A 12,687-nucleotide genomic window follows, 5' to 3' on the forward strand; every position below is an offset into this window, starting at 1 on the left:
ACACATATATATGTGTGTGTATACATATATGAGATCCCAGAAAACCATATAGAAGGGAGAGATGTGTAGACTAATAGAGCTTCTGGGAAGCAGCACAGCCACATCACTCCTGCACCAAACTCTGCGAGTCCTCCTTGGCACCAGGCTCCATCCCCTGGGGCACAGCCCTGCTCCAGCTCAGCTGAGCTGCACTGGGGTGAAGCGGGCATCCTGTGCAGCCACGCTGAGCCACACGTGCCAGGCTGGGCAGCACTAGCAGTGTACGTGCCTTGAATCCCCATTACAGCTCAATGGAAGCACATTAGATTTAAGACATTCTTAACAGCCAGTGACATGAACACACCTGGTTAGGAGCCTCCTGATAAGATCCAAAAGCCATTAAGTAGCACTGTTGTGTCAACAGAACTGGACTGAGTTCAGATTAATGACCCTGCTATTAAAACTGATTCATTTAAATTTCTTAGTGGCTCTACAAGAGAATAGTTAGACTATTCACTGCGACCCAAACGGCTGAGTTAGGTTTAAAAAACAAGTCAGCCACGCACAATTTCTCCTTCCACCTTTGAAAATGAGGCTGGTTGAATAGGGGAAGTCAAAGATTAACGTAGAAATAGATGATGTGCCACTACAGTCTTCCTTAAGAATGCTTTTTATAGGCATTAATTTCTTGTTTTATCTGAGTTGTCTCAACGTACTCCTGTCCAGGACACTCAAGTAGAATACCTTATATCATTGACTTCTGCCCCAAAGACCACACAATCTAAAAGCAGCCAAGAGAAGGAAAAATTACTACAGAGAGCTAAGAATGAATAAAGGAAAGGTGTTAACACTTGACATACGTATCTTAAAGAGAAAACTTTAAAATGGTCTCAAGGAGATCTCTACCATTTTACCCAAGCCCCCAAACCAGCAACTTCATCTGCATTCCTCCTCTTTATTCTTGCAAACCTTGCTAAAATGAAGACTGTGTCACTCATTTGGTGTGGCTCCTAAGCACTGAATGATTTCAAAACATCTCAAAAGCGAAGATCAGGCTGAACTGCATTTGGACTAGCTGGTGCAGTATGTGGAGACATGGCTGGTGGACTCTGTTTTTTAGAGATTTATTCCTACTTTATCACCATCCATAACTGCAGGAAGTAAATTTATAACCTGTTTTATGCCTTGTTGCTCAAGTGGGACTGTAACTGTACTGAAGGCTTCCTTATGGAAAAGCTCTCTTTCTTTCCTGAAAGGTTCAGAGTCTCCAGGATCTCTACTTCCAGTCTTAATTCTCATGAGAATTTTTTTTAAGCCAATGTTTAAGGTTTAAACTTCCACATAATATGTGTCATATAGACTCAGTAATTTACATGTATTTGTCATAAATCATAAACTTGGAGAATAACTTTACTGCGAATTCAGTCTAAAAATAAAAAGCGCTATCAAAATGTAAAGTCTGTTCTTTGAGCATCACTTTACATTGCTGCTTGTGCAAAACTAAAAAGAAAACATCAAGTGGAAAGAAAGAGGGACAGGTAGGACTTAATTCCACCATTGTTAGTACCAGGTCCATGTGATGCCTCACCTTCTAGCAGCGTCACTGAACTGCACCAGGTGAGAAAGCATAAAGTTTTGTGAAATTAAGGAGCATAACAGATTGCAGCATCAATTGCATTGGCTTTATACTTTTTTGCTAACTGGAAAAAAAATGTAAATTACTAGATCCAGCAAAAGTTACATACAGCAAAAGCTTTGGCTGGCCATTACCTGATCTGGTGTAAGACCTGCCAGTGCAAAGCCAACCCACCAAGAACTTTTTTTTAATTAGAATCAGAAAAGTTTGTTTTATCAGCACTGTGTATCACGTAGTCCCAGAATTTTTGATCTGACAGAAGAATCCTTTCAAAATTTCCCTTATCATTGAACCGTTGCCTATTTGCTCCCTCATTAACTTCCAACAGCCCATAAACACTTAGTTTAGGTTAGTTTAACCTGCAGTCACCTAGAAAAAGAACAAAATATTTCACCTCAAATGAAGAAACCTGTAAGACAAGTGCTTGAACTTACCTTTCACTGGCCCAACTAATGTAAAGTAAGAAAATAAGGAGGTATGGATGAATGGTACACTTGAAAGGGTTTCTATTTTCTTTTACTTCAGCTAGGGGACAGCTTAAGGGGAGAGAACAACGCTTTGGGAAGAAAGGACATCAAAAACTTCCATTCCCTCCATCAAACTTCACTGAGCACAAAAGCAGAATTCACTGTTTTTCATAAAATATATCATAGTTCAAGTTACAACACATGCCAACAACACTGGATGTTTAGTGCCCTTTTAAATTAAAAATTGCAAGTTTTTGCATGCTCTTCTTGATGATCTATAACCTGCAGTTAAGTGTCAATTAGCGTCTCCTCACTTATTTTGGATTTTCTTGTCCTTCTAATGGAACAACCTTAACCCGTTACAACCTCCGCTGCGCTGGGCAGCAAGGACAAACCTTGCGCTTGCAGAGGTCTGGAGACAATGAATAATTCACCAATTTAGTGGTTGCAAAGGTTCTGCTTACCATGCTGGGTGAAGAGGTCACTGTGAACTATTTCTATCAAGCAGTATAGCTTCTGGATTGTGAGCCGGCTCACGGGAACATTTAGGATGAATTCCGTGAAGAGTTTACTACATGCAAAGAGACAAGTAAAAATGTATTAATCTCTCTCCAAAATATGTAAAAAACATTCAATAGCACAAAACTAGATAAACAACTACATACTTCTGGACAAGCAAACTCATTTTTTTCCAGACATAAAAGAGTTAGAGAAGGATTTCAGCTAAACATGAATTGTATCTAATAGATCTGTTTAGTTTTTTATAAAATCATGGAATGGTTTGGGTTGGAAGGGACCTCAAAGATCATCTAATTCCAACCCCCCTGCCATGGGCAGGGACACCCTCCACTACACCAGGTTGCTCAAAGCCTCATCCAACCTGGCCTTGAACACTGCCAGGGATGGGGCATCTACAACTTCTCTGGGCAACCTGTTCCAGTGCCTCACCACCCTCAATGTAAAAAATTTTTCTCTCTCCCTTATTATCAGAGTTTTACCCTCTTTTCAAAAATTTTTCTCTCTCCCTTATTATCAGAGTTTTACCCTCTTTTCCCACATTTCATTTAAGGTTTAGATTCCAAATTTCAGTTGTCTGTACTATTGCCTTTTTACTTCAACCATCACCGACCATTAACAGAATAATGTGTGACCATATAAGCCAAAAATAAAAAAAGTGCTAACTCATGTTACAAGCTTTAACCAACAAAAAAGCCCCAAAAACACACACATTTTAGGATAAGGTATCATCACACTCATCAGCTGAGCTCCCACATAACACAGATTTTTAGAAGACTTCACTTCCTAATAGGAAAAATAAAAAAAACTCAAGATTTTAAGCCTTCACTTCTACGTACTGCTCAATCTCAAGGTAAATACTGTAAGTGACAGAAAAACTGTAGTGTTTGGGGTAAAACAGGCTAAATCCCAGCATTTCTCATTTAGCGTATTTTCCCAGTATTTTTGTTGTCACACGTCAAAAATTATGCTTTAGTTCAGAAGCTCTACCAACCACGTGCTCCCTAGGCCCACAGGAAGCGTAAGTGTACATGCAAAAAAAAGTTTACCACCAAGGCAAGCAGAAGCCAAATGCCAGGTTCCTCAGGCCACTGGAATGCTAGACTAAGATTAAACTTTCCCATTTTATTTCTATGTTATCTTTCTTTTCCTCGTTTTGACACCCCAGAACATAGAAATGAAAACAGACAATACATAGAAGGGTTTGTGCAATCGAATTGGATTAAGAAAAGGAGTTTTTTCAACTTAAATGCCTTATAATAGCACTGGAAAGAGAAACTGATTTTTTTTCTCATCAAGCTAAAAGTTCTCCTGAAATACTAGTTTTGATTTGGTTTCTCTATGGTTTTTTTTGTTCTAAAAACATCTCCCTTTCTATTTACTAACAACATTCCTGTGTCTACAAGCTACTGAAATGTCGATCCAGCAATAGCATTCACCGAACAAAAGCAGAGTTATTATTTACATTAAATTTATACTTGAAAGAGTGAAGCACCAAGTACACAGCTTAAGATTTTGCATGTCAGTCGCCTGATTGCTAATTCTTTCTGTCTCGTTACATGACTGCACTCAAAAAGACTGCAAAGTTTGTCAAGACATTTGCCAAATCGCGATGCCATATAAACAGGCTACTTGTGTAGCCCTAAAACATCTGCTAGCAAGGAAAAAGGTAATAAAACCAAAGTGATAAAACATCTCAGGTGATCTTATTTCATTGCCTCTGTATATATTTTCATTTACATGTGTGTATATATACATAAAATAAAGGTCTAGATAAAGTTCAAGCTACACATTTCATTTACTCTACTCACCTAAGTTCCTTTGGATCAAATACTAATTTCACATCGTTGACAATAGCTGGCAAGTATTTAAGTGCTGCCCCCTAAAAAAAAAATAAAAACAACAAATAAACAAGACTGAAATTTGTATGTCTTCAAAGATGATGCAAACGCTGCAAGAAGAGAATCCCACAAGAGTAGGTTGCTTTGGCTTAACTGTTTCTGCAGCTTCAGCTGAAGTCCCTGCTCTCAGATTTGGGGCTAGATTACCTAAACCAAAACCCAATGAAAAACAAACTTTCAGATTTAACGGATTAAAAAGAAGAAAGAGGCATGAAATATTAGTAAGCTGGGAAAAATTACAATTTACACCAAAATTAGACTTACAAGCTCCTTCCAACATGTAATAGAAACTTTTTGGTGCATCGGTACACAACGCATAACTAAGTGATGTTCCTCCAATCGCTTTTTCCCCATCTTCTGCCATGCTGCAGGTCTCTGGGTTTAATTTTTCCTCCACTATTTAAAAATTAGTGTTATGCATTTTTGTTTCATTTTTCCCTGCAGCAAATTCTTGGTAGCCACTAATGAAACTGCAGTTCTTCCTAATTCCTCTTGAACTTGCAGTTGTCACTCCATTTCACAGTGCATAACAAAAGGATTCGAAAGATACAAACATGTCAAATATTTTAACTATTCTAGTAATTTTAACTAATTTTGTCTTTCCATTTCTTAGGAGCAATTCATAGTCACTTATTGATCTCTAAGGTCCCTTCCAGCCTATGCCATTCTATGATTCTATGATTTATTTCTAGAGCAAACATTCTCTTACAGACATCAAGTGCAAAAATCCAGCAATTGAAAACTAACATTGTCCAGCAATTTAATGCAATTATGCCAGAATACACAGTGGGTCAGATGACAGTAAATGCACCTCTAGTAACACCACAAATAAAAAAAAAATCACTGAGCCTACACGGTCCACGAACAATAATTTCAAACAGATAAAGTATTTTATTCTTTTCGTTTGCAAACAGATTAGAAGGCTCCATTTCAAATAACAGATGAGAAAATGCTCTACCTAAGAAACTCAAAGACAAAAGTATTTGTTGGATTTTAATCTTAATTTTAATAGCTCATACACATGCATTATTTTTACTGAGGTTCCCCAAGTCCTTACATCCTCGGAGCACCTGGCTGAAAAAAACCCACAGTAATTCAAATATAAACCAGACAGCCCGACTTACTTTGATTTGCTTTGCATATTATTGATGGTATCAAACTGTTTGATTACAGATGCATTTTTGCCTCAAAAAGGGGAATGATTCATTCCCACACAAGGCGTTTCTGTTTGTGGGTTTAATTCTTAGAATTTGCAGTTTCCATCAATGAGAGCACCACGTGCTCCCTCTCTGAATTAGAAGGAAGACGAGCCCTTATCCTTTCATTTTTTAATCAATTCTCTTCTAGTCTGAAGTCCATGATGTGACAAGTGATTATACTGTACAACTCCACAGTCAGAGGAACTCGGAGAGACAGGAAAATTCTATTTAGCAGTAACTGTTAACAGTAGGAAGAGCCACAGGGAAACAGACTCCAGGAGTATTGCCTCGTAGGTACATACAAAACCACTTGTCTGTTTTCAAACAACTACACTTTTCTGCCACAATCCTAGTAATTTTAAATCAAATTCCACTGTTCTTGAATGCACGAGGTCAATTGTTTGATTACAGTCACAAGGCACATATCGGTCCCAGTTGTTAAGCAAAAAGGGGAAAAAAAGTTTAGAATCCACTATCAATCAAATACTTCATCTTTCCAGCTAAAAATACAAGTACCATTAATGATGAATATGTACTATTTTAGAGCAAAGTTCAGGTATATTATACAGTGTAATTATTTTAATTAAATCATTTGCATATCTTTAGATAAGATTAGCAGAGGTATCAGCGATACAAAATATGCCTTTTCTTGAATAATGTATGAAGGAGTTATTAATTTACATACTTCTCAATAAAAATGCAGATTAAAGTGATTTTGGTTAGATGGTTTAAGAAAGTATATATCCACGTCCAAAAGCACAAACTCAAGTAATTCTTTTCTCTACATTATAAAGTGCTACTGGATTCTTTAGGAATTTTATAAGCAGTGAATATAGCCCTGGAAACATCATCCATCTTGGAAGAAAACACTAGTTTATAGTAGTTGGACAAATGTCTAGTTAAAATATTACATTATTAAAACTTAAGCCCACAGTACACTCATCTTCAAATTGGCTCGTAAGTTCTTGTGCAAGGTGAACACACAAATTCCTTTTTCACTGAATATTCATTATTGCAGAAACACTGCCAACACAAAACCCAAAACGTGTAAGGTGAGACTGCTACAGCACACGTCCAATTCTGTTCTCAAATTCAGTCTATCAACTAGAACTGAGTAAATACCCAACATGCTGGATCATCAAACACTTCCACGTATGCTTAAAGGACTATTTACACGCTCAGAAATCAAGCTCATAACTGTAATTATGCAAATAGTCCCATTATGTACACGCTGACGTGTTTTGATGGATGAGGACTCTAATGACCAGTTGTAAACTGCAGCCATCACTGTGTTTTTATTTGCTTATCATTCAAACGCGTGGAGCAATAAATGTTTAGTAACACACACTAAAAAAGAGCTCGCGTTTTATATCTCAGAGTTAAAATTTCACACTGTGCTGGCACAATCGTTAAAATTAACACTTTAATAGCTTAGATGAAGTACTATCAGGTAAAACTATTCACAACATCAATTTAAAGCCTGTAGTTACAACAATTATCAGCAACTTAAGTTCTGCTTTACGGACAAACCAATTAAAGTTTAGTATCTTAAAATTTAAAGAAAATCGTGGAAGTGTATTTCCCAATTTCCAATCTCAACTGACTCAATTATATGACAGACAGAACGATCAGACCAGTAGGCTCTGCAGCTCCCTGATTAAATCTGTATCCATGTAATCCAAAGGCCTACTAAAATAACTTTTTGTTGATATTGACTCTTGTAAAAGAGCAGCTCCCACTGCAGATTTTCCTGTTAGAAGCTGCAGCTGAAAGTAGATCTTTTGTCAGCAGTAGCACAATTGCAATGCTGCTTATTCCCAGGATACTGGAATACATAAGTGAGGAATATTAAATTCAGCAGATAAAAAAACCTGTTCTCATCTTTTCATATAACATCAGGAGAAAACAAATAAGCAATCTGTTTTGGGTTTTTTTTTTTCAATGAAAGAAATTAAATTAGATTACTTTCCACTCTTGATCAGCACTGGACAAAGGTTCCGATTGTTCATCTCTGCAAGAAGTAAATGGCAGACTAAATCAAAATCTCAATTTCATAGTTACACAGTGATCCCTAAGACACTTGAAAATGCAACACCAACATTAGAGACAACACAATAATGAATAACCTTAATTCTCTGATTTTTAATCAAACAGGTTTTTTGCAATAATTGCCATGTGATCACATTAGATAAACATACAAAGCTGGAAATATCAGTCTCACATACTTAGGCAATAATTATACACAGTTTCAAGCTGGGCTGCAATAAAAATTTTTCTGCCCAAAGGGGCTTCTCTCTTTGTGGAAAACAAGTGACAAATTATTACCACCCTTATCAAGTTACACAATCATTCATTTCAAGTGCTACAAAGCACACAAATAAACCAGCAAAAGGGAAGAATAAAAAAAGAGAGAAAGCAAAAACAAGACAGTGCATCGTATGAATAATGGATATTTTTCCCCTGTTACCAAGCTAAACTTCCTTGTGCACTCACTGTTATATTGAGTGTCAGGGAATTATTAGAATTATTTTTTTTATCCTGGGATGTGATTCACACACGAGTCAAGGACCAGCATGACGTCGACAAGCCCGTGTCAGCCTGCCAGCTAACTCAAAGTGCCCTTCATCCATATTACACCTCATCCCTTCCTTCTCCCTCTCCCCATCACACATGACCACACACAGTCATGCACAAATCCGTGTTTTTCCCCTTTATGAATATCCTATCTCTGTATAAATGGTGTTATACCACAGCCAAGGTACACACATGAAAAGAACCATTAACAGCCACCCACTACATGAACCAGCTGCCAATGCAACCTATTGAACTGAGTCAATGAGTGTACTGCTTCAAGGATACCCTTCCAAGCTATAAAAAAAGGCAATTAAGGACGCCAAGAAATAAAACTCACTAAGTGAAAATAACAAGGTCCAGAAAAGTCAAAGCTTTGCCTTAAATAGACTAAATTAAGCAATAATTGATGGTCACAGCTCTCCGCACAGCCCATACAGAAGACAAAAGCCCTGGGTTTTATCGTTCCACAGAATAATTGCAACTTATTCCTTAAGTCATCACAACCACCTTTCTATCGAGAGCAGTTGTCCTTTGCAACCTTTAAGAGAAACTCATTGATGTGCTTATAATGACTTAACAGCTAATTGTATTTTCCTCAGCTTCTTCAGAGCTGGCAGCTAAGTAACACAGAGCGTTTTTCCATGTCGAAGAAAGGAAGGAATTCAGTGATGGCCTGTACCAAAAGATTAGCTGGGGGAAAAAAACCTTCAGACATGGTAAGAAGGCCAGAATAAATAAGACCAAGTGCAACGGAGGTGTTATTTCTAACGGTGGTCCCTCTGAACATCAGTGAAGGGTCCACTGAGCACCCACGCTGCCACGGCCTTTTGCCTGATGGTTCATTTCCAGACAGGTTTAATGAGACAAGAATGGGTAAGGAATGGGATCTAGCAGGAGAAAAACCAGCACATTCCTCAGATCGAAAGGATCAAAGAGTTTCTATGGCTAAACATTTATCCTAAGCCAGCAATTTAGAGAACACTATCAGCAAAACAGTCACTTTCTTCTGAAAGGAACTTTTTCTGCAATTTTTTTGAAAGGAAGGGAAACCTCAAACCCCCAAAAAACCTGTTAGAGCAGTTCCGACACTTACATATATAAACTATGTAAAATAAAGAGTAAGCTTCACTTATTTTTTGGAACAACAAAAAGAACCCCAAAAACCCCAACTGCTGAAATTACCTGAAGAAGATGCCTTAGAAAACTTTCCAAGTTTCTCATTTCTTCGTGAAGATCGGCACGTATCAGTGGTCCTCCCAGAAAGAGATGGAAGGACAGATACACACCTTTTCTTCATGTCACTAGGCAAGTGTAAGCACCTCAGCTTGAAGTTCTGGGACCAGGCCATCTGAATCCCTCTTCACTCCTACCAGTTTCCTCTAGGACACCACGTAAATCTGTCCTCCAACCCCAGCTCCCTCCCAATCCCTAGTTTAAAGTCGGGGAAAGGCAAAAGACAGACTAGTACTTCTCCGTGGAGCCTGCTTCTGCAAACCTTTGAGTTTGCTGGCGATGGCTTCACTCGTGAAAAAGCAGCATCACCCGAAGCATTTGGTCACCAGTGCCCCAAGTCATCTAGTCTACCTTTGGAAAAGCCACAGATGATCACTTCAAACACTGACAATCCAACACAACAGCAAGCCATGAAGAAGGTGTCTACACAGAGGTGCACATGCTCAGAAACGTGTTTAAGAAGCATTACAAGATGAGTAAAATTAGAGCATATTTCATACACCACGCTGCAGTCTGTGTGTCGAGCAAGCACTGCTTGTAACCATCTCCATTGCTCTGCCCCATCTGGTAGCCGTTAGTACATCTGAAGGCTTGTGGAATAAGAAAACTGGTACTCTCCCAACACAAAAATCTCATTTTACCACAAGTGAACCAACACTCTGATGGATTAACAAAGCTACACCAGAAGGGGACCAAAAATATGGCACTGTACTGCATCACAGCATCCTTGCACCAGTTGATAGAAGATAAATTGTCTTCATGAACAATTCTTTGTCACGTTAAAGCGTGCTAAAATACGACAGGGTAGCCTTGCTAAGTAGCTTAAAGTCACATCTGATGGAATTTTGGATAACAGATATAAACAATTAGAGCTTTATTGATTTACTTTTTGTTTATTGCACAGTTGAGAATATTGAGCAATTTCTTCATTAATACAAAAAAGACATTTCTACTGTGATAATAACACTGGTCACTGGTAAATGAAAACAGTGCAGCAAAGCAGTCTTGCAACAGTAGAAAACTAAATTTTATCCCACTCGGGTTTATATTGACAAGGAATGTCAAAAAACAGTAACAAAAGCTTCTTTGCAGTAGCCATTTAAGAAAACTGCAATACTAACTTAAGGTTGTCATTAGATTGAACAAATTACATTTGCAAAGTATTAAATAAAATGTATTCTGAATAGCATGCTACAGGTTTAGTCTAGGATATAAGTTCATCTTTTTGTATGACATAAAAGCAAAAATAATTGAAAGTAAAAATGTCATTTTTCTGAAGTCATTCATTTCAAACAGCAGGGCTAGTCTCAAAATTAAGCATAAAATCTCTTTGCCAAACATAGTATATTCTTACGAACTCTTTTGTTTCATGAAGCAATAAATTCATTTTACCTGCCTCAATTCGTACATGATCTTCATGTTAATTTTCATCTTTTGTGTCATTCAACACAAAGTATCTACCTTCTACACAAGCATTATTCTAGATGCCCTTCTATCAAACTCCTCAACCCAGCCAAATTAAGCCCAGTCAGCAGCTGGATGAAACAATTTCCAGGAACATCTAAACATTATTTTTGAATCGCCCCAGTCTACAGCAGTCATTTGTTCCAAATCACGACTGGACCAGCACCACTGGCACAAAATTCGGTGTAAAACAGCACAAACCATGATCCCACGTAAAGTGGTGTTGGGATTATGGGTTTTGTTGCCAGTGTAACAACAGACTTTCCCATATAGGTTCTAAGAGACGCAGAAACATCGGTCCATGATCGTATTTTGTTACTCAATTGATTTTAGACAATGGTTATGAAGTATTCAACCTGTTGGAAAAGCTCTGCAGACTAAGGCAGTCTCTTTTGTTTTCTTCCTAGCTACCTCAGCAGCTTCTAATAGATTTCCCTCTCTCCATTTAAATACTTTTCTGTGGCTTTAGCAATAAATGCATAATGTTAGAGTAAGAAAAAGTACGGTACGGATACTGAGAAAGACGCATCACGTGTTAGAAGTGACAAGGATTATTAAAAAACCACACACACAAGAGAATTTGCTTTAGTGAAATGTTATCATCTCCTGCCCTGGCTCTCTGTGGTCAAATTACAGGATAATTTTATATACCCACCTACTTTATCAAGATCATTTAAAGCACAGAGACCTAACTCAGCTACCAGCCTATCTTTTTTCCCAGTCGTCCTGAACAGCAGTACAAAGTCACACGTAACAGCAAACATTAGAGCAAACTGCAAGAACCCTGCTGAGAATAGTTCAGCTCCCTCACACAAACACAGCCCAAACCAGCCAGCTCTCATAAATTCCACGCAGCTGGCTCAACTGCCCTTGTTTCAAAAAGATGCAAGAATAAATTACTAGGAACCATTTGCATTTTTATCTAAACTTGAAACATCGTGTGAGGCTTCAGCTGAGCTCATGCTTAAACAGTAAAAGGTTAAGGAAATAATCATCATGCACCAATTAGCAGAAAACAGGAATAAAACCAGGAAGGCTCACTATACTTGTAACCATTAAAAACGCATGCACGTACCAAATGCTGCACACCTTGTTTCATCAAGTCATTCTTAAAATCAAACTGATACTTCAAAAACAAATTTTTATCTCTCTACTTCTCAAACTATCACTGCAGCCCACTACCACTCGTCATGCAAGAAAAATTTTGGTTAGTGAGAGGACAACCAAAACACCTGCCAGCTGAAATCACTGTTTGAACTTCCCTCTCCAGTTTGGACAACTGCAAATCTTAAAAAATATTAAGTGTAAAAGGTCAACACCGACACACAAAACAACCCCTAACAATTACATTCAGTTAACTCAGTAACGCAAAGCATCATTTTGGTGCAGTAGAGGATTTTGCAGCTAGATAGGGCTTTTGCTTTCTTCTCTTTTTTTAAGTCTTCAGAAAAATGTAATCAATGCTGTGTACAGTTATACCAACTTGCAGTCAGCAAAACTGCTAAGTAGCACTTTTAACATGCCCTCCACAGAAAACGTTCTTGATTTTCTTTCCTTAAAGGCAGAAACTGAAGTCATGTTTGCAAAGCAGCAACACAGACAAATTCTCCCCTACCCTAAGGAATTCTGAGTAGCCATAATCCTAAAAGAGGTATAAATTCAAAGTCTCTTTTTGTGCTCTACAACCTCAAATCCTTGTACAATTCATAGAGTTTTCT

The 12,687-nt window shown here is 37.9% G+C and overlaps 1 protein-coding gene across 1 annotated transcript in view; it reads right to left on the reverse strand.

Annotated features, from left to right (window-relative positions):
• The window catches only part of DOCK1 (dedicator of cytokinesis 1), a 316,175-nt gene that overhangs the window by 226,151 nt on the left and 77,337 nt on the right, over nt 1-12,687 (reverse strand). Inside the window, exons 24-25 of the mRNA XM_086616514.1 lie at nt 4,410-4,480; nt 2,547-2,653 (exon numbers count right to left, since the gene is read on the reverse strand). Coding sequence (XP_086472640.1) covers nt 2,547-2,653; nt 4,410-4,480 — 178 coding nt within the window. The remainder of the gene's footprint in view (nt 1-2,546; nt 2,654-4,409; nt 4,481-12,687) is intronic.

Source organism: Tauraco erythrolophus, chromosome 9, assembly GCF_009769465.1.
Source record: "Tauraco erythrolophus isolate bTauEry1 chromosome 9, bTauEry1.pri, whole genome shotgun sequence".
Taxonomy (NCBI): domain Eukaryota; kingdom Metazoa; phylum Chordata; class Aves; order Musophagiformes; family Musophagidae; genus Tauraco; species Tauraco erythrolophus.